This window comes from Nothobranchius furzeri, chromosome 13 (genome assembly GCF_043380555.1).
Source record: "Nothobranchius furzeri strain GRZ-AD chromosome 13, NfurGRZ-RIMD1, whole genome shotgun sequence".
Lineage (NCBI taxonomy): Eukaryota > Metazoa > Chordata > Actinopteri > Cyprinodontiformes > Nothobranchiidae > Nothobranchius > Nothobranchius furzeri.
In genome coordinates this window covers 32,784,526-32,811,375 of record NC_091753.1, presented here as the reverse complement: position 1 = coordinate 32,811,375, position 26,850 = coordinate 32,784,526, and the positions used below count along the sequence as shown (strand labels likewise).

The window sequence follows — 26,850 nt, the reverse complement described above, 5'->3', positions numbered from 1 at the left end:
TTGATAAAGCGAGCGCAGCTCTGAGGGCATCCATGCTGTCGGCTAGTGTAAACACAGGTCGCACACGTGATGTCAGCATTTTTTTGTCGCGGAAAGTGACGTTGCGGACCTTTAAACTCCGGTTTTGTCTGTCCACACGCAGACACCCAAAACGGAGAAAACACAGATCTTCACTTTGGCCGGAGTTTATAAAAAGATCCGTTTTTGTGTGAAAAAACTCCGTTTTCGTGTGGATGACAGGCCAAAACGTAGATAGAAAAATATCTACGTTTTGGCAGATCCCCGGCTACGTGTGGACAGGGCCTAAATGTGTCAGGCGTGCTGGAGTGTGAAGCAGAGATGAGGATCCACATGCGGGTGAAGAAGGTAGGCAATCAGACATGAACGGTTAAAGGCTTTAATAATAAACACGCTGACACTGAAACAATGATCCAACACGAGACACAGAACTGAAGGGGTTTAAATACAAGAGGGTTGAGAGCTTGGGTGATTGGAAAACGAGAGGCAGGTGGGAGCAATTAACAGAGACACATGGCTGAACCAAACGGGGAGACCGGACAGGGTGTGACAAAATGCTTCCAACATATCCAGAAACGTCCAGCTGTTTTCAGCTAAAACTCTCAGGATGATCATGTCCAGGATGACTGAGATCTACAGCTCCATGCTGCAGCGGCATTCAGTCATGACAGAAAGTGAAACTTAAATGTAGCTGCTGTCAGTAACAACCTAACAGATTTTAAACATTAAAACTCAACAGAAATTGTTCAAAAAGGAAATCAAAATGTTCACAACTTTGTGTGTGATTTATTATTATTATTATTATTATTATTATTATTATTATTATTATTATTATTATTATTTATTGTGGCAGAAGCTGGTGTGGTCCACCACAGAGAAAGCTGCTCTAGCATGATGACTTTATTTTCTACAGGTTATTGTTCAGCCTTCTGACCCTCACGTGTCTGACTGCTGACGCTCCGTGTGTGGTTTTATTTCTGCAGTGAGACAAACTCACCTCACACCGTCCAGTGTTTGTTCTTTAAAGCTTCTATCAAATCCACCGTGTTGACGTCGTTTCCTCTACGCTGCAGGAGTAAAAGTTTACATTATGGAGTAAAAGTTCAGCAGACGCGTTTGTTTAGATTTGGCCGCTGCATACGAGGTGGGGGGAGGGAGGGGGGGACTCGTGCAGCACACAGACAGCTGGTGTGATCAGCTCTGAAAAGCATTGATCATAATTTGCAGATCACGTTTATTTTTCATGGAGATCGGCCGCAGATTGCTCTTCCGTCGGCACACTAGGAATCGAAACTAGGAATCGAAATAAAAACGTTGAGCGATTCTGGGGAAAATGAACAGTTGGAACCGGTTCCAATCGATGCTCGATTCTCGATGCCCAACCCTAAATTGAAGATACACAGTAAATTTAGTTCATAGCAAAGAAGTTTGCTTCAGTGTCATTTTAGTTTAAAAACTACAAAGACCCACCATCACAATTTTCCCAGAGGGGAAAGGAGAGGAAAAGGAGTACGTGGAGCTGGGTTTAGTTTGTGAATCACCACAATATTAATATATGAACAGTTGTATCAGTTTGCTTTAGTTTCATCTGTAGTTTATAGTACATCGTCTCTTCATCATAGTTATTCCAGAGGGCATAGAAGAGGATTAGGAGTGCATGGAGCTGAGTTTGTTTTTGCATCATTTAGAAACAGTTGTTGTTAAAGGTTTTCACATTAAAGAATTTAGTACACTACGATGCTAAAATACAAGCAGTTGTATGTAATTTATCATGATATTGATCAAATATGGTTATATATTGGGAAAAGAATATATATTTAATTTAAAGAGCAATTTACAAAATTATTATGAACTGAAAAGTTTCAAAAATTGGTACAGTTAAGTTCCGTTTCGATTCATAGGTACCGGACTTGGTACCGTATTGATTCAATGTCAAATGTACCCATCCCTAGGTAGAAGACAAATTTCTTGTTCACCCTGCATGAAAAACTCGTAACAGTATGATTAACAGAATATCTATTTTCATTTCAATTTTCTTAAAAGATTATTAAAGCCAACATGGCCCTGTGCAGAAGGGCTGTCTTTATATGTAGCCTACATCAGTCACTCTTGCGTCAGCTGATTATTCGCCTCAAAACTTTTAAAACTTTTCTGTTTTTCTTTTGGATTTTATAACAGAAGCCTTTCAAATCTTCTAGAAAATATCTTGATGACTGACAACGTTTTGTACAAGCAATTAATTCTATCCACCAGAGAATTATGTTCCTCCTGGTGCATCAGGTACCTCTGCAGGTGCGCAGATAGGGTGGGGAGCGGGGGGAATCTGTCCCCCCTAGATTCAGATTGACCCTGATCCGTCCTCTGCACTGAGGCCAGAAAGAAAACTAAATCGGAGGTTAAGCGCTTGAAGCTCCTTTTTCCAATTACATTGACTGCAGCATGATGTAAACAAACACCAACTCCAGAGGTGCCAAAGTGGTAGCTGCTAGGATGCAGGATGAAGCAAATAAGACAAGCAACAATTACTGCGTTTTTAAAAAGACCAACATTGTAAGTAGGCGGGACCGACCTGTCTGTTTATGGATGTTGGTTCTAGATTGAGTACGTTGTTGTCAGTGTTGGGACTTATTCGTTATAAGCGCCAAAGCCTCATTGCTGACTTTAACAAGTCTCATCTACAAATATGATCCCTCATGAAGTTACTACTTTACACCAGAAGATAGTGGAGATGTGGAACCTTCAGGCTGAACAAAGTTTGGGAGTTTTTCGAGCTTGAAAAGGGCCTCCCGCCGAGAGGCTCCCAGTCGGGAGAGGAGGAGATGCGTGCAACATGAAGAGTGCAAATATTAGATAAAATGTATAATTGCCAGCAGGTCTGGTCTTTGTTGACTGATCACTTTGACTGGTAATGACTGACTCTGATTATGAAGCAGATTATTGACTTTTGTAACGTTTCCGGTGCCGCCTGGCAGCCGCAGCAGTATCGATTTCTGAAAAATGTCCACGACACGGACTCCGTTGTTGTCTGGAGGTTTTTTTCCCATGTTAAGAAAAGAGGCGGATGTGTTTCCTAAATCCTGCATCAGTCCAAGCAAGGCAACTTCTTTCGGTTTTTATTCCGTTTTCGTAGCCATTAGCACTGTGCATTGGTGTGTGCGTCAGTGATTTTCAGTCTACAAGGGAGTTGTGCAATGACAAAGGTTCCGCCGTGCTTGAAATGCAAGCTGCGATTAAATGCATGAATTTTTTAATGCATTTTTTTCTAATTAATTCATCATAATTAACGAGTTTAAGTCCCTGCCCTAATATTTTATGTGCAGTTTTTTTACATAGGGCTTTTATGTTTTCTGTTAAGATTGGTATGCTGAAAATCATTTAATGTTTTGCATAAAGCATGAGGTTTTGGTTAGTAATCAATTGGGAGAATAACAAATGACTGATTTGGATAGTGTTGATCAGGTAGAGTTTTGTTGCCAGCATTCCATTGCACAATGGCTTCAAACATGTATATAATAGTGTTAGTTTGTTTGTAAACCATTGGATGAAATTACACAAACTGACTGAGCTCTAGTTAAGACTCTTGCAATAGCTTGTACTGTATGTGTGTGTGTGTGTGTGTGTGTGTGTGTGTGTGTGTGTGTGTGTGTGTGTGTGTGTGTGTGTGTGTGTGTGTGTGTGTGTGTGTGTGTGTGTGTGTGTGTGTGTGTGTGTGTGTGTGTGTGTGTTTGGGGGAGGGTACATTAGAACTTTGTGCTCCACAGTTTGAAAATTCTACCTGCACCCCTGTACCTCTGTAATAATTTTTCTCTATGAATAAAACTACACAGGAGCTTTACAACATACATTTAATGTGATGTGATTTTATGCAATATGAACAGCATCGTGGCAATATTTCGTTTCTGGTGGCATGATTTTCTCTGAGAACAAAAATACTATAGAGTGTTGCTACATGGGTCTTTAGCAAACACACAAGATACTCCATGGTTCCTGTATGACGGTGTGTCAAATATTTACAAGCATTATGAGCATGGACAGGAAATTATCCAGGCCATGGCCTTTGTAGCAGTTCTGTAAAGTCTATAAATAAACTCTTGTGAATGGAGGCTCATTTGTGTTAACTGATTGTGACACTTTGTGCTTGGAGTCTGAATTATTCACAAATGAATTTACCTCTTACTGTGTGTGAGTTTATATGTGCGACACCAAAGCTGCCAACCCTCACACACTATGAGACAAATGCATTTGACCCTATTCACATGCTCTCACGCTACACCTCCAATCTCTCACGCTAAACCAGCGCCTGCGCTCCCCAAACGTGCATCACGCACAGTGTGTAGGGCTTATGAAAAAAACAGATGATATTAATTATAGCTTTAGTTACTGAACAACATGCACACAAACAACACTTAAGTAATAATTTCCATCCATCCATTTTCATCCGCTTACCCAGAGTCGGGTTGCGGGGGCAGTAGCCTAAGGCGAGAGGCCCAGACTTTCCTCTTCCCAGCCACTTGGGCCAGCTCCTCCGGGGGAATCCCAAGGCGTTCCCTGGCCAGGTGAGAGACATAGTCTCTCCACCGTGTCCTGGGTCTACCTTTAGGTCTCCTCCCAGTTGGACGTGCCCGGAAAACCTCACCAGGAAGGCGTCCAGGAGGCATCCTGACCAGATGCCCGAGCCACCTCAACTGGCTTCTCTAGATGTGGAGGAGCAGCGGGTCTACTCCGAGCCCCTCCCAAATGACCGAGCTTCTCACTCTATCTCTAAGGAAGAGCCCAGCCACTCTTTGGAGAAAACTCATTTCGGCCGCTTGTATCCGCAATCTCGTTCTTTCGGTCACTACCCAAAGCTCATGACCATAGATGAGGGTAGGAACGTAGATCGACCGGTAAATTGAGAGCTTCGCCTTCTGACTCAGCTCTCTCTTCACCATGACAGACCGGTACAACGCCCGCATCACTGCAGATGCAGCACCAATCCGCCTATCGATCTCACGCTCCAGTTTTCCCTCACTCGTGAACAAGACCCCGAGATACTTAAATTCCTCCACTTGGGGCAGTACCTCATCCCTGACCCGGAGATGGCATTCTACCATTTTCCGAATCAAGACCATGGTCTCAAATTTAGAGGAAATGATTCTCATCCCAGCTGCTTCACACTCAGCTGTGAACCGCTCCAGCGAAAGCTGAAGATCACGTTCTGATGAAGCCAACAGGACCACATCATCTGCAAAAAGCAGAGACCTGATCCTCAGGCCACCAAAATGGATGCCCTCCACACCTTGGCTGCGCCTAGAAATCCTGTCAATAAAGGTTATGAACAGAATCGGTGACAAAGGGCAGCCTTGGCAGAGTCCAAATCTCACTGGGAACGAGCCCGACTTACTGCTGGCAATGCGGACCAAGCTCTGACACCGGTCATACAGGAACCTAACAGCCCGTATCAGAGGGCCTGGTACCCCATACTCCCAGAGTACCCCCCACAGGGCCCCCTGAGGGACACGGTCAAATGCCTTCTCCAAATCCACAAAACACATGTAGACTGGTTGGGCAGATTCCCACGCACCCTCCAGGATCCCCCTAAGGGTATAGAGCTGGCCCAGTGTTCCATGGCCAGGACGAAAACCACATTGCTCCTCCTGAATCTGAGGTTCAACAATCCGACGGACCCTCCTCTCCAGAACCCCTGAATAGACCTTACCAGGAAAGCTCAGGAGTGTGATCCCCCTGTAGTTAGAACACACCCTGCGGTCCCTCTTTTTAAATAAGGGGACCAACATCCCGATCTGCCAGTCCAGTGGGACTGCCCCCGACGTCCACGCGATATTGCAGAACCGTGTCAGCCAATACAGCCCCACAACATCCAGAGCCTTAAGGAACTCTGGGTGGATCACATCCACCCCTGGAGCCTTGCCACAGAGGAGCTTTTTAACCACCTCAGTGACCTCAGCACCAGAGGTTTGAGAGGCCATCCCAAAGTCCCCAGACTCTGCTTCCTCACTGGAATACATGTCAGTGGGATTGAGGAGGTCTTTGAAGTATTCTGCCCACCGATCCACAATGTCCTGAGTAGAGGTCAGCAGCACACCGTCCCCACTATACGTAGATAGTGTTGGTAGTGCACTGCTCCCCCCCGAGGCGTCGAATGGTGGACCGGAATCTCCTCGACGCCGTATGGAATTCTTACTCCATGGTCTCACCAAACTCCTCCCATGCCCGGGTTTTTGCCTTGGCGACCACCCGAGCTGCGTCCCGCTTGGACTGCTGGTACCCATCAGCTGCCTCTGGAGTCCCACAGGCCAAAAAGACCTGGTAGGACTCTTTCTTCAGCTTGACAGCATCCCTAACCGCCGGTGTCCACCAGCGGGTTCGGGGGTTGCCACCACGACAGGCACCGACAATCCTGCGACCACAGCTCCGGTCGGCCGCCTCAACAATGGAGTCACGGAACAGGGTCCATTCAGACTCAATGTCCCCCGCCTCCCCTGGAACATTTTGGAAGTTCTGTCGGAGGTGGGAATTGAAGCTCCTTCTGACAGGAGACTCTGCCAGATGTTCCCAGCAGACCCTCACGATACGTTTGGGCCTGCCTGGTCTGATCGGCATCCTCCCCCACCATCTGAGCCAACTCACCACAAGGTAGTGGTCAGTTGACAGCTCCGCCCCTCTCTTCACCCGAGTGTCCAAGACATGCGGCCATAGGTCAGACGACACAACAACAAAGTCGATCGTCGAGCTGTGGCCTAAGGTATCCTGGTGCCAAGAGCACCTATGGACACCTTTATGTCTGAACATGGTGTTCATTATGGACAATCCATGACTGGCACAGAAGTCCAATAACAAAACACCACTCGAATTCAGATCAGGGGGGCCATTCCTCCCAACACACCTCTCCAGGTCTCACTGTCGTTGCCCATGTGAGCGTTAAAGTCCCCCAGCAGAACGAGGGAGTCACCGGAAGGAGCGCTTTCCAGCACCCCCTCCAAGGTCTCCAAAAAGGGTGGGTAGTCTGAACTGTAGTTTGGTGCATAAGCACAGACCACAGTCAGAACCCATCCCCCCACACGTAGGCGGAGGGAGGCTACCCTCTCATTCACTGGGGTAAACCGCAACGTACAGGCACCAAGATGGGGGCAACTAGTATGCCCACCGCCGCTCAGTGGGAGCAACTCCAGAGTGGTAGAAAGTCCAACCCCTCTCAAGTAAACTGGTTCCAGAGCCAGAGCCAGAGTCATGCGTTGAGGTGAGTCTGACAATATCTAGTCGGTACCTCTCAACCTCACACACCAACTCAGGCTCCTTCCCCACCAGAGAGGTGACATTCCATGTGCCAAGAGCCAGCTTCTGTAGCCGAGGATCAGACCGCCAAGGTCCCCGCCCTCGACTACCACCCGTCACACACTGCACCCGACCCCTTTGGCCCCTCCCACGAGCGGTGAGCCCATGGGAAGGGGGACTCACGTTTACTATTCGGGCTGTGCCCGGCCGGGCTCCATGGGGGAAAGCCCGGCCACCAGGTGCTTGCCAACGTGCCCCACCTCCAGGCCTGGCTCCAGAGGAGGGCCCCGGTGACCTACGTCCGGGCGAGGGAACACGGTTTCCATTTAAATAATTCATCATAAGAGGTCTTTGGGCTGCTCTTTGTCTGATCCCTCAACTAAGTAATAATTTAACTGGCGTTATTTCACACACAGAATCCCATCTGTATAATCCAAGCCGATGTGCTTTTCTCTGCTCTGGTGGTGAGATGGGCGGAACGGTTAGCTCCACCTGCTGTAGATGGGATAGGCATGCCTGGTTCTCCCAGAACTGTGAGCTGTGGCTGTGCGCGCCGTCAAAAGGACATTTTATATTTAGAAATGCAGCCGCGTGGCCAGCCGATAGTTGACGGAGCTTCAGTCCCGAATGTTTTTCTTTTGTTTTCACTCATCAGCCACAGATCGCTCGCTACTGTCGCTCACAGCAAGCTGGGTTTGAACTCACTAACATGGTCCCTCTCCTACATTGGTTTGTGACACGGTGAATTAAAACATTAGGATTCCTAATGTTTTAATTCACCACTTTTGTGAGACAACCCTCCTCTATAACCAGGTTACTTGTACGGAAGCCTGTAAAGGCCAAAATTCCTCAAAAGTTTTTTCCCCCTACTGGCTGATATGAATTAATAGAATAGAATAGAGTAGATTGTATTAGTCCCACGGTGGGGACATCCACTCATTACAGCAGCACACACAGATTACAGTAAAACTGATTCCTGCCATGTTTGCTTTGATAACTTCATTAACTTCATGCTGATGACCCACATGAACAGAATCCCGTTTAGTGGATACATCTACATCATGAAGTAATATTATGTAAGAACTGGTAACATTATGAATGACATGATATTGCCCACCCCTAGATGGAATTGTAATACATTTACATTAATTATAATCAGTAGCGGTTTTAGGCACGGGCAGACAGGGCAATTGCCCGGGGCGGCATTTTTTCATGACACAAAAGGGGCGCACAAGCGCTGAGTAAAAAAAAAAAAAAAAAAAGGAAATCTGCGCCGCACCGAGGTTTTCAATTATCTGTCATATGACAGTGTCTGGATTGGAAACAGCAAGTTGGCGCCCCCTGCAGCTGCAGGCGCTCCTGCTGACTGAGAACGTTCACGTGCACCGTGTGTATATGAAGAACAGGAAGGGGAGGGGTGCGGCGGGGGAATTCACCTCTGCGACTTTCCCAAATGAAATGAGCGTGCAGGGGCTGAATCAACTGTATCAACATGGCTAAAGTCAATCACATCTTAACGTTCTTCCACATTTCATTCATAATATCATAAACACAGGCCTCTCATTCTTTCAGGTTTCTCTGAATTGTGTGAAATGGCCGAATTAAAAAAGGAAAAACAAAACGATTTTGTGGTCACCCCCCCATCAAGGTCAAATAGTTTAGTCCTGACTAAAGGAAACTTACTGAGTCAGGAGCCAAACAGAAGAGATGAACATAAAAAGGCTAAAACCACCAGTTGCCCCATTCAGGAAAAAAAAAAAGAAAAAAAGAAGAGAAAGATAAAGGTATGCTCTCATGATGCATGTTGCATGATGCATGTTTAACGGTTAAATGCGGTCAACTAATTGCTAACAGAGCTAATAGGGCTGAAATATTGAAACGAATATTCAAATGGTTCGAAAAAAGTCCTTGAATCGTTTTTTACTGATTCAAACTAGGATTTGTTAAATGCTCGCTGCAGCCTGTGGCCTGCCTGAACAACAACAAACACATGTTGGTCATGTTCACATAATAATAAATAAAACAATTCTACAAGCAGAAGAAAACTCCCCAGTCATCACTAACTATCCTGTTTATTTATTGCAGATGGCTGCACTCATTATTTTTACATGATTTGTTCTGTAAAAGTTGGCATTTTTGGTAGTCTACAGTTTTTTTATGTCAGTTTAAATTACAATTTCAGAGGCAATTCTAAAATATTATGGATCATGAGATCTATTGGAGATCTACCCCAACTTTTGGACTGCTCTGCCAGTCACTGTGGCTCAAGCTGAGAGGAGCTTTTCAAAACTTGACCAAGTCATACCTGAGGTCACCTATGTTTCAGGGGCGGCTCACTAACCTGGCTCTGATTAGTATCAATCACTCAGTAGGGGAGCAGATTTCATGTGATGACATTATTGATGACTTTGCATCAAGGTTAGGTTTTAATTTTAGTTTGTGTTTTCTGTTCTAAGTGCAATGCTGTAGTGATTATCTTTAGTTTGTTATGTGTGAAATATTTTTGCTATTTAGAATATTTATTATCTATTATGTTCATATATTCTTAATATTTAGTTATTGTTTGTTTTTGTATATTTGATTCTATATATTTTGATACAGTATATAATGTATAGTGCTTTACATTCTGACAACTTCATAGTAATTAATGTAAATATGTGCAACTTAGAAAAATGAATGTTCAATAGTCGTTCTAATAAAACATGCCTGTTTGTAGAAAACATGCGTGTGTTCGTGCAGGTGGGGTGGTGTGGTGGTGGTGGGGGGGCGGGAGGGGGGTCGCTCAAAGGGGGCCTCGCCCGGGGAGTAATTCGATGTAGAACCGCCACTGATTATAATTAAAAGTTAAATTTGTGATAGATAGATAGATAGATAGATAGATAGATAGATAGATGATAGATAGATAGATAGATAGATAGATAGATAGATAGATAGATAGATAGATAGATAGATAGATAGATAGATAGATAGATAGATAGATAGATAGATAGATAGATAGATGATAGATAGATAGATAGATAGATAGATAGATAGATAGATAGATAGATAGATAGATAGATAGATAGATAGATAGATAGATAGATAGATAGATAGATAGATAGATAGATAGATAATGTGAAGAAGTTCAGGAGAGTTGGATGTTAAATTTTCCACACGAAAAGAAATGTTTTTAAACAAAGGTCAGTTCCCTCTGTAAAATCAGAGGTACAGAAGAGGATTAGGGCCACTGAAAAGAAAAAAAGAAAAGAAAAAGAATTCTGACTTTTTTCCCAAAATTCCCTGTCAGAATTCTGAGAAAAAAGTAGGAATTCTCTTTCTTTTCTTTATTTTTTCTTGTCAGTGGCTCTAGTCATCTTCCGTACGGAGTTGAAATAAATAAATAAAATGTAGAGCACAAAAAGTCTCATTTTTATCCCCCCCACCCCCCACCCCCGCCGCGCACGCACGCTCTAAAAATTGTCTGCTCCCAACCCCATGACCCCGTCTCACTCTTTAAAATGTTCAAAAGTTGGCAGCCCTGTGTGTGTGTGTGTGTGTGTGTGTGTGTGTGTGTGTGTGTGTGTGTGTGTGTGTGTGTGTGTGTGTGTGTGTGTGAGGGATAGAGAAGGCTGAACAAGAAACCGAAGGAGGAATCACATGACATAATCTGTGTGTGTGTGTTAGTGATATAAACACATGAAGACAAAGCAGGACAGAGATAAAAAGACTCCTTCGTTGTAATTATCCTCCATTGTTGAGATGACGAACGCTGCAGCCAGAGAGGCTGGACTAACTGTTGGATGGTAAGGTGAGTGAAGAATAATAGAAAACATAATCTCCCGTCATGCAGCCGTGTGCGAAGATAAAAACAGAAACATTCTGTTAGTGTGGGAGAGTTTTATCACTGACACTGAAGAAACATGATCTACTCTAAGATGGTCAAAGTTACTGAGTCGTATCACTCCAGACACATGAACATCAACCTGTTTCAGTTTGTAGATGTGCTTGAGAAGATCTTCTGACATAAACTACTTTAAACAAAACACGCTCCACTAGAAGCTGTTGTGTTCACCATGCTTGTGTCTTAGTGCCAGCGGGTACGAGGATCCTTGTTCCCAGTAGCACAAAAACCAATTAGAACTATGATCATTACATTTATATATGTATGTGTACATTTCTGTTGTAGCTATGGGTAAAGTCTGTTTTACGTATTTATTTATATAATTGATTTATTTGTAAAACATTTTTATTATATTTATTACATTGACTGTTTATGCAATGGACGACTTGTTCGCGCTGTCACCCAGGTTTCAGAAGAGTTGAGTTGAAGCCCAGTTCCTACCAGCACTCTCTGGGCCACGTCACACGTTACTTCTGGAAAATGCAAAGATGGAGCTGAGACAGGGGGCAGATGAGTGACACCCAAAAAAAACTCTGAAATGATGTTGCTATGAGCTAACTGAGCGAGCCAAAGCTAAAGGAGGTTGGTGGACACATTAGCAACTCTGCTAACATCTGCTATCTAGGCTGTAACACTTTTAACATGAGGCCGAGACTTACACTAACATTAACAGATTCTTCTTTGTGAACATTTCCTGAAATCAGCTCAATAAATTGAGCTGGATAACCACTGCTGTTCATTTTCTGTAACTGAAATTAACTTAGTAGCTTTCTACTCCCATTTTTAAAATTTCTATCCTCACATTTCTACTTTTTTTTGCCTTTTGCCTGTCCTTATTTCATCATTTGTCAGTTAATGGATAGAAAATGATAATCATGCTAATCCAGGAAGAGGAGAAGAGACATAGTTTTGGCAAGTGCTGCTGCAGAAAGACCTGGCCCCACATTGGAGCCCAAACACTGCCAAAAGGAAGGGCTGTGTGTCTGATTCACTGATGCCGAGCTGCCATTCTGATCCCTCAGCAGCAATTGGAAAAGCAAAGACATTGGTGCAAAGTCATATTTTACTTCCTTTTGTCCTACTTACATCAAGTTGTGTCCGTTTCCTCTTCAGGTTCAACAAAAAGTTCAGCTTTATAGAAATATTGTCAGATATGAGGCCTCACATTCTCTGAGAACTCAGCCAAATTGTTTGGAAATTTTCTTTTTAAGAAAATACTGCAATGAAACTTCTGAGACACAATCAGAATTGAGATGTGTGGAAAAAAAGCATGATGTGTTCTGATCAGATACAAAAGAGAGCAATTGTAGGTCATCCATAAACAAATCCTCCCACTCTGTCGTAGGTCATTGTATAAACCTTATGGGGGGCCTATGTGGCAACCTGATTTAAAGCTCTTGCACATATTTTTCACATTGTAAAAGACAAATTTAATCTTAGTAAAAAAAATGTTTTTATAATTTCTAGCATAATAAAGTCAAATTGACAATTATTTATGATCATTTATGATCATTATGGGGTGTTGGTGGCACAGGAGTTAAGTGTTCTCCCCATAATCGGAAGGTTAGGTTCGAGCCTTTTACACTTAACCCCCCCTTGCCTGCTGGTGGTGGTCAGAGGGATCGGTGGCTGTCAGTGGGGCTGCTGTGGCTACATTGTAGCTCATCCCCACCAGTGTGTGAATTGGTGAATAACTGATTGTGTTGTAAAGCACTTTGGGGGGTTCCAGGATTCTAGAAGGCGCTATATCAAATACAGGCTTTTTAACACCATTTTAAGAAAAAAAAATTCAACAAAATAAAAGGTGTAAGTACTATTTCAAAAAGTAAATAGTTTAGGAACAGCCTGCAGAGGTGGACACCATTGTTTTCTCACAACTGTAGCTCTAGTTTTATTATTATTATTATCATCGTCACTAATGGTTCTGTATGGAAGCCTATTTCTGCCACATAAATGAAAACAAAGATTCTTCATTTATAAGTGTTACATAATACCTCATGTCTATAATAAATGATCTCATAATTTTCAGGATCTGCTCCTTCTTCCTCCGACATATTGTCCTGTTTCCTCTAGTTAAGTGTTTATTGGACTTACCTGCCCCATGTTATCCGAGCCAACTACATGTGGGTCCTAGAACAACTCTACTTCATGACAATTGTCAGAAACAAAGTCACAATTTCAGACATAAGTATATACAGTCTATATATATATATATATATATATATATATATATATATATATATATATATATATATATATATATATATATATATATATATACATATGGGGCGACGGTGGCACAGGAGTTAAGTGCTCGCCCCGTAATCGGAAGGTTGCAGGTTCGAGCCCCGCTCAGTCTGTCGCTGTCGCTGTTGTTGTGTCCTTGGGCAAGACACTTAACCCACGTTGCCTGCTGGTGGTTGTCGGAGGGACCGGTGGCGCCAGTGCTCGGCAGCCTCGCCTCTGTCAGTGCGCCCCAGGGCAGCTGTGGCTACATTGTAGCTCATCCCCACCAGTGTGTGAATGTGTGTGTGAATGGGTGAATGACTGATTGTGTTGTAAAGCGCCTTGGGGGTTTCAGGACTCTAGAAGGCGCTATATCAAATACAGGCAATTTACCATATATATATATATATATATATATATATATATATATATATATATATATATATATATATATATATATATATATATATATAAATTTATATGTTACGGACGCCGCCGTTTTGGAGCCCCAGTGCTGTGCAGCGCTCCCTGTTTTCCTATTCAGCAGTGCAGCACCTTGGACAGCTGTCCCTTGGGAAGCAACTTTCCTCCAGGACCATGGACAGCACCAGAGCAGCAGTCACGGCCAGCTGGGACTTTTCACCTCATCAGCTGGCTCTTCAAAAGCGGCCAGCTGGAGCTCATCAGGGGAGATAAATTGTTTGTGGGTTGCAGCAGCAACTGGTGTTCTCTTCCCTTGTGGTTTCTTGGCTCCGTCTAAACCTTTTGCAGTTTTGCTTACTTCTAAAGAGAGAGTAGGTAGGATTTTGGTGTTTGGGACAATTTTAGTTAGTTGGTAATTTTGGTTTGGTTTGTCTTTTAGACTACCTTGGTTAATTACCAATTGGGGTTTGCCCATGTGGATTTTCAGTTTCCTTTTAATGTAGAAGAGCTATTTAGGATTTTGACCATTTCAGTTACTTTGATAATTTTAGTTTGGTTTGTCTCTCAGACAAATCTTGGTTAATTACTCAGTGGGGTGTTTGCCCTTTCTTGATTTCCAGTCCCCTTTTAACAAAGGAGAGTAATTTTAGGATTTATGGTGTTTGGGACAATTTGAGTTAACTTGGTAATCTTAGTTTGGTTTTTACCTTGGTTAATTTCTAGGTGAGGGTTTTTGCCCACTCCTTCTGGATTTTCCAGCCCCTTTTAATAAACCTTTGAAGACAAGGACACTTTGAGTTTGTTTTGCTTTGTTAAGCCTTTTTCCCCCTTTAGGGTGACCTTACGTTAAACTTGTCCATTTTATGCCCCCCTCCTCTTCCTAGCTGAGCCCATTGTAGGGGACACACACACACGCATGCACGCACGAGCGCGCGCACGCCAAATCATAAATAAATAATGTGATGGATGGTGTTTGTTCAGTGTGCTTGTGTTAAATCTGGAAAAAAACATCAGACTTGCTTGTTTTAATAAGATTTCTGATTGGTCATTTTTGAGCTGGCTAGTCCTGCCCCTCATGGTGCTCTCTGCTTCTGAGTATACAGACTCATTTTCTGTGTAAAATAGACAGAGGACAAGTCTGGCAGGCTAGGCTAGTGACTCTTTCTCTGTATCTCTTTATCTTTCTTTCTGTCTCTCTGGGTCTCTGTCTCTCTGGATGTTTCTCAATGTCAAGGCACCAGACCTTGCAAGGCCAGGCGCCTTGCTTACGAGGACACTGTCCTTCCTTGGTCAAAGAAAACGGTTAAAGTCTTGATGCAGCTCCGGTCACGTAACGTCACATGACACGGGAGGTAAAGTTATATATAAGTGTCAATATAAAAGCATAACGAGACTTTTACTTTTTAATTGTGTATAGATTGGTTAAATTAAATATGTAAGCGAGTTACTAGCTGCTAGCCACCAAAGCTGCAACTAATCAACCATAGAAAACTGCTTTGGATATAAAAAAAATCAATGTTTTAGATATCAGCCCAATAGCTACAATTAGTTGACCTACATTTAAACTTTAAATTGGCCCTTGAAGTAGCTGCCAGCTTCTGATCTGCCATACTTTTGAAAATACTGCGGTGTATTCTGGGTAATTTTGGACCAAGGCTAGGCTACAAGACACCTCCCATGTACTCTCGCTCAGCTAGCTAAACGGCTAACAAATGGAGAACACACGCCTCGTAGAACATGAACATTGGAACAGGCCTTGACGGCTCCTGATGATGTATCTCCTAGGCAACCGGGGCGGGACCAACATCAAGGCGAGGTTCCTTGGCATTGAGGAACACCCCATGTTTTGTGTCTACAGCGTGTCTATTGCAGGTTCAAGTCTAAGCCCTAATGATCTGATGCAGCAGTGTGAGTTGTCTTTGCTATGAATGTAAAACTTTGTGTTTAAGCCTCATTGACCACAGAGTCATTCTGTGTTTAATGGTCATTTGGGCACTTTTAAAATCTTTCTCTTTGATAATCTGTTTGTTGGTCTTTTTAAATGTCATCATGTGATGTTTGGAGTTTTCTGCTCTGTAAGCTAAAAAAGATAAACTAATGGTACTGAGATGGTCTTTATCCCCTGTTTAATGTTCCTCAACTTTTTCCCTACACATGTTAAGTGTTTGTGGACACTGGGAGAGAAGAGCAGCATCTCAAGATATAGTTTCTCTCTGTGTTTGTATCCTCACTTAAACGCTGTTTTTATCTTGCCTTTTGACTCCATGTGATACCGCTGAAAGCATCTCTCTCTTTCCGTGCTGTTGCGTTGACTCAGATCTTGTTTGATCCGCTCTCCCATATGTCCATCAAAAGAAAAAGAAAAGCTTCTGGGTAAAAGGTTCTGCCATACTGAGAATTAGCTCTAATACAGATTTAATCCTTTAAATCAATAACACATGGAAACAGTTTCCAGGATTAGGCTGTTGCTTCACGTTGAGACCGTTTCATGAGTGTTATTTAATTTTAGTTCAGAGTGCAGAGGTGGGCGGCAGAAGTAAATTATGATAAGCATATTTGATATTTGCTGGAAATTAAAATATGTAATCAGTGTAGAAAGCTGAAGCTCAACCAAAGATATCTTAGAGATGATTTCAATAGTTTCTTTTAAAAATTGCATTTTATTTTTAAAGGAACCCCGAATGTAAAGACACATTGCTCTAAAGATCTGACAAAGTATCTCCGCTATAAGAAACCACAGTTAAAAACTCAAAATGTTCTTTATTCACACAATCTCAACTATTTTTGAGGTATGGGGCAGCTATGTTTTTCAGTACACAAGGCATTGTGGGATGATGACGCTAATTGGTTGTAGACATTAGCTTTGACGTTCACATTTAGCTTAGCTGTTGTTACAGGGATGAGTTATGACATGTTGTGTCACTTTTTTAAATTTACAGTCAAAGGCTGGACAACACAGGAACCGATGTAAGTGTCCACAGCTTTCCTCATGAGAAGATCGTTCTACAAAACATTTAAAACAAAAAACAACAAACAGTCACGGTCAGACCTGGTATCGATCAGCTGGATCCAACAACAGCCACACAACAGAAAGTTTTAAATGTTTATTGAAGGACTTGATACAGCGATCGGGACCCGCTAGAGTCGGTTCTGGGCAGTGTGGCCTGGGAGACCGAAAAAAGTCAGCGAGGGAGATGATTCAGATGACTTATTATGAAGAGTGACTGACCCCCTGAAAACAGCAGCAGCATTCTGTGGTGAGGGCTGCCAATAAAGGTGATTACTCTGGTTTAGCTAGGGACTAAGGCGATAGGCAGGTTCCGTGGTCAGGCAGGCAGAGGTCGGGTAATAGACAGGCAGACAAGTTTAAACGCTCAACAGACTGTCTCTTCTTCCAGCTTTATCTCTTCGTCCGGCTCTTGGAGAGTGCAGACGCTTTTTTTCCTCCTCTCCTCCCTATCTCATCCTCAAGGCTCTTTGTCTGTCTTTGGGTGCACGGCTGCTTCTGCATTTTTTCTGGAAACTGGAAACTGAAATTACTAAAATGGACCAGGTCAGATTGTCACAACGCAATTGATAAAATTTTTTCAACGATGAAAACGGGAGATGGGGCTCCCGGATGCCCTTCTGGGACAGACCCAGTTGGGCATATCATGGTCTCCTGGAAACAGTGGAACCTGATTTGCCTATCTCAGCTGTCTACAGAGGATTTTGAAGACGTCTGGATATTTGTGGTGTTGTTGTCAGGTTTCCAGCTCTTTAGCCTAGGAGGCTTCCTGGCTTACCGGAAAATTAACGAGCTGTCGAGGAATATTGGTGCTCTCCCTGAGCTCAGGGATGGATTACACCGCGCTGTGAATTCACAGACCCGCATAATTGTCGAGATGAATCGTAAGCTTTGAACTTTGGCTGAGATTCATGTTTTGACACAAAAGATGGATGCCGTCAAGAAGAGAGTGGACGAATCAGCACGGATTGGGATAGATCAATTTACGCCCTTATTGGGATTTTGAGAGGTTGAGGACCAACGGAACTTTAAGACAGAGAGGGAATTATCTCTGTCTGTCCCCAAAACAATTTCTAATCTGAATCTGGTGCCCTTGAGCCTGTGAGGCTGCAACAAATACTCCCCTCAGAAGAAATGTGGAATGCTACCATCGCTATGGCAACTCTGTCTCCTTTCCCAGCCTGGGCGGGACTGCGGGCTGTGAAGGCCGCCGAATCGTTCCAGTAGTCACTGTGCCCTCCAAACCTCAACGACCTCCTTCCCCTGTCCAGACTGAGGTGACATGCGCTGCTTGTCGTGGCTGCAGGAACTGATGTGTGGAGAGTCCCAAACCCTACCACCCCACCTAGTGGTCACTTATGTTGTGTGATGTCTGAAGTCTGTTGCATCTCTGTCTGAGGCGTTTTTTTGCATAGCAAAGCTGCCCTCCCTGTGGAGGGTACCTCTGAAGTACCTTTTTTTCCTCCACCTGAACCGGTCCTCATGTAACCCTCTGATCTCTATTAAGGTAGAGCGACTCAGGGTTGCGAATGACCACAGTCACCAATTCTTGTCATGTGTCTATGCCTATGTATGTCTGATCCCTGAATTGTGTGTACTGAAACTCTAATTTCCCTCTGGGATTAATAAAGCATCTTTGAATTGAATTGACAGGGCAGCAGACAATCTCGCACTGAGCAGCAGGAGCCAGGTGCTTAAATAGAGAGCAGCACAGGTGGAATTAATCAGCTTAGATTACTGCTGCTACAGGGAGACAGGAAAACACAGACATCAGGGCATGATCATGACACAAACAGGAGGTCAACAGGGCTGAAAACGATGAAGTATGAGTTCTGGGAAATACGTTAAAAGATGGTACCATGTTAATTTTGCTGTGCTCTTCCATTTATTATTGTAGCAATGCCAGTGTTCATATTAATTTAAAAAAGGAGAGTCACTAAGTAAGGAAGCTGCACGGTGAAGAAAGGAAGTCTGGTGTGCTTGCCATTTTGCTGGAGGTTGAACAATCTGATGAAGTACTTGTTTGAAAATTGCACTCCCAGGGATTTTTGACCCTAATGGGCATCCGTTGGTAAATTCCTACTTGAACACAAAACTACTGCTTGCTTCGATGATTTAGGTATCGTCAGGAAAAATACACACTGTCACTTTAAAATAGTGATACAATGGCTGAGGTGAGACCAAAAGGTACCGGTAAAGTGTTGGCAGCAGGCAGATGAAACATTTAAAAACAATAACAGCAGAGAACTGAACATACAAAGATGCATAAAAGCAGAAGGATCCGTGAAACTCAGAGCAGGATTTACACTGAGATGCAGATAGCCGGAAGTAGACCAGGTGAGATAGTGAGCAGGTGAGCAATCAAGTGGAAGTGGTGGTAAAAAGACACAGATCAACCAAAACACAACACAGAAACCCACAACAAAATGCAATCATTAGATGGAACTTCTACTCAGTTTAACTTTCATTTTCTTTTCTGTCTCAGTCTGTTAGATCCGTTAGTGCTCGAGGGAACGTTAGATAATGTGTCTCTCATAGATGGTACAGTTTACTCCACGACTGAGAAGCTCCTATTCTCCTTGATCTCAAGTTGGTTCTGGGTGTGATTAAATCAAATCTTCTGTAGGGTGATGTACATTTGTTGGGTCTAACACACAGTTGTTCCGAATTGGTCCACCCCTTTCTTCATGACTAAGCTTTTTTCCACATGCTGGCTTTCCAAACTGATTAATCAGAAATAGTGCTAATCCACTTGGCCGCGGTGTAACATTCATTCACCAGAGCTAATCAGGTTTACATGAATTTTATAGCAGTCAAAATCTTGTGGTCTTATTGTGTTTGGTAGCAATTAATGTGTGTTTGTGTGTGTCTGTGTGGGTGAGAGAGATTAGCATAAACGTCAACACTGGCCTAATGACTTTATTGCTTTGACCTCATTAAAATGCCCAATAACTCAATTAATTTTTGTGGAAACCTCATTACAAGTCTCCATGACCTCAGCATAGCTCTGCGACTGCTGCATCATTGTACCTCAGAAGTTCACGTTGTTAGATCCCCTCTGGAGTCTAGGAGGTTCTGAGAGGGATGTCCAATATTTAGACTTTTCTGTGATGTTACAGTGACAAGTCAGCTAATTGTATGGTTTTGGAGTGTCACCAGGGTAACTATACCACCACCAAAATGTTTACACAATGTCCTAACTGGACTTATCTGTCTCCAACATAACAAATTACAACAGCAGGGGGTGAAAACTAAGAGTGGAAGCTATATTACAAAAATGTTCAGCTCTGGTTAACTTAAGAGCATCCAAAATGGTACAAGGGTAAATAAAACTAGTTCCTTTAAAAACTTACCCAAGCTCAAAATCTAAATAAAGTTAAAGGCCTGAAAATAAAGGCCTTTAACTAAAAGCTCTCACCATAACAAAAGGGCTTAACTCAAAGTGACACTTTTCTAGAAAGAGTAAACTATAAGCCACAACGCATAAATGAAAGAACTCTCCTTAATAGAGCAAAAGGGTAGTTAATTTAAACCCAAACAACCAAAGGACAATGATCTCCTCTTAAAAGAGGTACAAACAAAAATGGCCTCACAATAGGCTTCCAATTTAAAGTGCTCTAATTATTCAAAAGTGCCTGAGCAAGTGAGGTCAAAATCTTAAAGACGTACTTTAACTAAGTTTAAAAATATTCTAGAGACCAAACGAAATGCTGTTGTCAGCATGGAGCCAAATAAATTAACTAGATTGGCTAACTTCTACTAAAGAGAGCAACTGCAGCTGATTAGCTTGATGGGGAGCAGCTGGGTGGAGCCTTCAGCAGGCCTCACTGCATGGAGCTGAACCTGACAGGAAATAACAGAGCTGAACTGCAGCAATATGGTAAGAAGGCAGGAAGGTGCGCGGGTTTACCCTTGGGGTTGTAACACACATGCAGATAAGGATACATGAACCTAGTTTTTAACATTTCCTAATTGTAAACATTCAGTATGAATGAGGACTTTGATTTAAGAAATTAAAGATTTAAATCTGAATATTAAAACTTAGTGGGCTTTTTTGTCATTTGAAATTGTTCATTTTTAAAGCATTGTTCACCAGCTGGCTCATATACCCTTACGCTATAAGCAGCAGTTTTACGTCCATCTTTAAAATTCATTCTCTCCCATTTTTGTTTTTCAAAGTTTAGTTTTAAGAACTTCTACTTGCAAGGCAGAATTTTTGAGTACCAAGTGGGAAAAAAGTCATCAGGAATCCTTCCTAGAGATTCCTGATGAGGTCCATCTTCAATATAGCTGTCAAACATGACATGACATATAAAAAACATTTAAAAGTTACAGTAATAAATTGTTTGTCTACACTTTTGTGGGCCTGAATCCCATCGTATAGCTGCATATAAGAGAGAAGTGGAGCTTTCACAATAGAGTAGAGTAGAGTAGAGTAGAGTAAAGTAGAGTAGAGTTGAAAATCATTTTTATCCCTCAGTGGGGAACTTTTAGTGTCACAACAGCGATTACATTCACAACAGGCCAAAAAATGAGAGTAAGAGTAAATATGAAGAGTAAATTACCAGAACACATAATGCAGAAATACTTAGTAGATTCAAAATGTTAAAAAGGTAAAACATATAAATATCGGCTTTGCGATAAAATGTGTTTTTGAAAGTCCTGATCAATCAATCAAACTTTATTTATATAGCACTTAATCATACAATGCACGCAACTCAAAGTGCTTAACAAGTTAAAAAGGCCCCACATACCCACATTCCCTCCCATCCCCAGAATTTGACTGTCTGACAATAAAAACCCCTTCACAACACTCATCCTCCGGCACACACGCACACATGCACACACGCACACACACTCACACACACACATGCACACACGCACACACACTCACACACACACATGCCCCCCCCCCCCCCCCATGGAAAAAACACGATGGACTGAGATCAGATGAGCCAGACCAGCTGAGATAATGATAAGGAAACGCCATCAGGTTAGCCATCCGCCCCAACAGCTGCAGATCCGCAGCAGCAGCCGAGGCACCGACACAGGGCGCCCAGGGCAGGGAGGGCGGAAACCCCCACCTCCACCCAGGCACACTTGGAAAGTACCCAGGCCGCCACAGCCGACTACCGCCCCCGGGGCAGAGGGCTCCCACAAAGGAAACACTGGAAAAAGATAAATTAAGGTTAAAATATAAAATCATAAGAGCTAAAATGAGAATTGTAATATTAGAAGTTATATAGATATTAAAATGATGTTGATAGATCCATGGTAAAAAATACTGTTTAAAAATAGCACGTATAAAGAAAGAATACATAAAATAAATAAATAAACAAATAAATAAATAGATGAATAAATAACCTAAATAATTAATAATTAATTTATTTAAAAAGTGATAGTAATCAGTTAAAAGCTAAGCTGAAAAGATAGGTGTCGAGCCTGTTTCTAAAAACATGAACATTCTCTGCCGCCCTGAGGTCCCCTGGCTGCTCGTTCCAGAGGCGAGGACAGTAGTACTGGAAGGACGTTCGCCGTGATTATGTGTCCTGACTTTAGGGATGACAAGGAGATGGCTGCCAGAGGAGCGCAGAGACCGCATGGGTTCATATGGTATGAACAGTTCTGAAAGATAACAAGGCCCAAGACTGTTAAGACACTTAAAAACTGTTAAAAGTATTTTAAAATCGATCCTGAAACATACGGGGAGCCAATGCAGTGATTCTAAAACTGGAGTAGAAGAAAGAAGGAGAAGACAATATAATTTCTATAGCGCCTCTCAAGATAAAAATCACGAGGCGCTTCACAAAAACAAAAAATGTAAAAATGTAAAAAAGCATTTAGAAAATGTTTAAAAACATATTTTAAATGAGCAAAAATAGGCAATTGTTATTTAAAAAATGTTAAGAAAGGGAGAGAGTGACTAGGAAAGAGGGAAATCAGTGGATCCTGAGGAAGGTGGAATAGGTGGGGAGAACAGAATAAAGAGAGAGTGGTTGAAGAAGGTCATACAAAAGCCAGCTTGAACAAGTGAGTCTTCAGCTGCTTTTTAAAGGAGTCCACTGATCTCAGGCTCAGGGGGAGAGAGTTCTAGAGTCTGGGGGCCACAGCAGCAAATGATCTGTCACCTTTGGTCTTTAGCCTGGTGCGCTGCACAACCAGTAGGCTTTGATCACTGGACCTCAGGGACCTGCTGGGGGTGTAGGGACTAAGAAGATCACCAATGTAAGATGGTGCTTGTCCATGTAAGGCCCTATAGACCAGAACCAGGATCTTGAAATGAACCCTGAAGTTGACTGGCAGTCAGTGAAGCTGGAGGAGAAGCGGGGTGATGTGGGTGTGTTTGGAGGACTTGGTCAGAAGCCGAGCACAGGCATTCTGAACCACCTGTAGACGGTTCAGGGAGGTTCTGCTCAGACACGAGAAAAGAGAGTTACAGTAGTCTAAGCGTGAGGGGATGAAGGTGTGGAGAACTGTCTCAAGTTCAGAGCGGGACAGAATGGGACTCAGCTTAGCAATGTTCCTGAGAAGGAAGATGGAAGAGCGAACAAAAGAACTGACATGAGAATCCAGGATGAGAGCTGGGTCAAAGGTCATGCCAAGATTCCTGACAGAAGGTTTGGTGTGAGAAGCAAGCTGACCAAGAGAGTCTCTGACTTTGGGAACCAGCTTGTCTGGGGCACAGATGAGGATCTCAGTCTTATCTTCATTCAGCTGAAGAAAGCTCCCAGCCATCCAGGTTTTGATAGTCTAAGCAGGTGTGTAACAGCTGCAGCTTAGATGCCTCATGGGGCTTAAAGGAGATGTACAGTTGGATGTCATCTGCATAAAGAAGGTAGGAGATTCATTTGAAGGAGCTCAGGATGTGCTGAAGAGGAAGCAGATAGAGGAGGAAGAGCAGAGGCCCCAGCACAGAACCTTGTGGGACACCATGGGTAAGAGAGGTGGTGGAGGACCTAAACTTGGAGACAGCCACAGAAAATGAGCGCTCAGAGATAAGAGGAGAACCACTCCAGAGCAGATCCTGATAGGCCTACCCAGTCTCTTAGCCTCTCCAGTAGCAGGTGATGGTCAACAGTGTCAAAGGCTGCAGTCAGGTCCAGCAGGACCAGAACAGAACAGTCCCCGGCATCACTGTGAGTCAGAAGGTCATTAGAGACCCTCAGAAGAGCTGTTTTAGTAGAAACAGTAATGTGCTCCCACCTCCTGGTCTTCGTCAGGACACATGCTGCTGAGTTTTGTAATAGTTGTAGACCTGAAATCCTCTTTTTAGGAAGACCAGAAAGCAGGGCATTGCAGTAGTCTATCCTATTGGTGATGAAAGCATGCATTAGCATAATAAGTCATTAGAACTCTGGTGATGTTCTTTAGATGATAAAAATCTATTTTGGTGATATTTTTAACATGATGGATAAAAGTCAGCTCAGAGTCAAAGATGACACCCAGGTTCTTCACTTGTGAAAATGGATTAAGAGACAGTGATTATAATTTTGGTAAACGTTTCTCTCTCTGGGCCTCAGGACTGATAACTAAAACTTCAGTTTTGTCCTGGTTGACCTGGAGAAAGTTTTCTGCCATCCAGGATTTGATGTCTAAAATGCAATTAAAAAGTGTGTCCATTGGCCGTGTGTCACCGGGAGACGCAGAGATGTACAACTGTGTATCATCAGTGTTACTGTGTAAATTTACCCCATGTCTCCTGACGACGCTGCCAAGAGGGAGCATATAAAGGTTAAATAGCACTGGGCCTAAAATTGAGCCCTGGGGCACACCACATGTAATTCCATGAACCCTAGAGGAACAGGTATCCATACTCACCATAAAAGTCCTGTGTGTGAGGTAGTAACTGAATCATCGGTGTACAGCACCAGAGAGGCCGATCCATTTCAAACGAGTTAAAAGAATAATGTGGTCTAACTGTGTCAAAGGCAGTACTTAGATCCAGTAGAACCAACACAGTCACCTTCTGTTTATCATAATTTACTCTAAAATCATCTAAAATCTTGAGAAGGGCCGTCTCGGTGCTGTGGTTCACCCTAAAACCAGACTGAAAATGTTCTAAGACATTATGGGTGTTGATAAAATCATTAAGTAGAATTAAAACAATCTTTTCTAAAATTTAGCTTAAAAATGGTAAGCTGGATACCGGTCAATAATAGTTTAAATCATTAAAATCTAAATTGTTCTTCTTCAGCAGGGGCCTCATCACCGCCCATTTAAAAGCACTGATATCTCTGATATATCTGATAACGTTTGTGCTAATGTTAGTTATAATGGAGACAGAAAGCTACGTTTTCCCTCTCATTTGGTATTTCTTTTAATAAAATTGTGCAACAAGCAGAGCTATTTATTTCAAACCCTCTTTGGCTTTCTTACACTGCTCATGTCTAGTAAGACTGATCTGAACTCAAGTATTTTAAATGATAAAAGCAATAAATGAAACAATTAATGACAGGAAAACCCAGCAGAGATTTGCAGGAGTGAGCTGAAATGAAGCAGGTAAATGGAAATAATAGTGTTTACTGAACTGTGTGTGTTCAGCAATCCAAAATCACTGCAGTGGAAAATACTTCATTAGTTTGTTGGAAATTTCTCTTTCTTAAAAAGAACTTCAGTGTAGGGAGGATATTGGTTTAACAGGAACGAACAACAAAACCTGGCTCAGTATGAGCGGCCATCCTGCATGACTCACTTGGGTTTGAGGATACAGGGCACACACACACACACACACACACACACACACACACAAACATATTAGGATTAGACCAATACATCGATCGGCCGATATACCAATTTCTGTACATCGGTATTGGACTATATAACTCCTTAGCAAAGCCAATTTAAAGTCAGGCACATCCCCAGGCAACCTGGTGCTGCTGCAGGATTTTATTCAAGTGTACATTTATGTATGTGAATAACCTCTGCATAATAAATGCTCTAGAACTTCTTTTTATTAACTGTTTTGAATATTTGATTACTTGATCAGTTAATTGATTTGTTTGATTGGCTTTAGTTAGATGTCTGATTTTAACACTGAGCGGTGCACAAAATTACTTAAGATTTAACAGGTGAAAAAAATCAGTGTCCAAACATCAATTCAGCTTCAGAAATGTAGGGCATCAACAATGTTGTTAATGACTAAATTTCAGCCATTGGGGGATCATAACTTCTGCATATCAGCATCGTTATCGGCAATAGAAAAATCCATACCAGTCGATCTCTGATATATTGTGTGTGTGTGTGTGTGTGTGTGTGTGTGTGTGTGTGTGTGTGTGTGTGTGTGTGTGTGTGTGTGTGTGTGTGTGTGTGTGTGTGTGTGTGTGTGTGTGTGAGAGAGAGAGAGAGAGACACAATGTTCCTGAAAGTGTTTTAATTATGAAAAAAAAAGTTCAAAGATGTTTATGGTCTATAAAAAATATCTTATTTTCTGTTCTAACAACATTACTGTGAGCAGAAATACGACTTTAAAGCATGGAGTGGTTCAAAAGCATCCACACTAAACATAGGAAACCTACACTGACACTCACAATCTAGAGTTAGAGATTTTAAAACTGCATCCCTTTCCTCATGCTCTTGTGTGTGTGTGTGTGTGTGTGTGTGTGTGTGTGCGTGCGTGCGTGCGTGCGTGCGTGCGTGTGTGTGTGTGTGTGTGTGTGTGTGTGTGTGTGTGTGTGTGTGTGTGTGTGTGTGTGTGTGTGTTTGTGCGGAGTCTGAAGGAGGAATGAAAGCTGGGCTTCAGATTGCTTTCAGATAGCTTACATCCACAACGCCGCGGCCAAATGCCAGCTATGATGAGTAAAAATAATGCAGGGTAGGTGGCATCAAAGGGATGCAGCCATCTGCTCCTCTAGTGCTGATACAGTGAGTGTGTGTTTCTAGATGTGTAAGCTCCTTTATCCAATCAATTAGCTTTGTGTGTTTCAGGTAATCAACCTGGACTGTGAAGATGCTGTCATCACTGATCACTATGCTGAGGAACTTCACTGAGCTGTAAGACCAATACTTTCCATTGTTTTGTCGT

The 26,850-nt window shown here is 42.6% G+C and overlaps 1 protein-coding gene across 3 annotated transcripts in view; it reads left to right on the top strand.

The window, feature by feature from the left end:
* The window catches only part of sphkap (SPHK1 interactor, AKAP domain containing), a 204,942-nt gene that overhangs the window by 84,992 nt on the left and 93,100 nt on the right, over positions 1-26,850 (top strand). For all 3 annotated transcript variants that reach the window (XM_070543493.1, XM_054743401.2, XM_070543494.1), the window contains exon 2: positions 26,754-26,819. In XM_070543493.1, coding sequence (XP_070399594.1) covers positions 26,776-26,819 — 44 coding nt within the window. In that variant the 5' untranslated portion in view covers positions 26,754-26,775. The remainder of the gene's footprint in view (positions 1-26,753; positions 26,820-26,850) is intronic.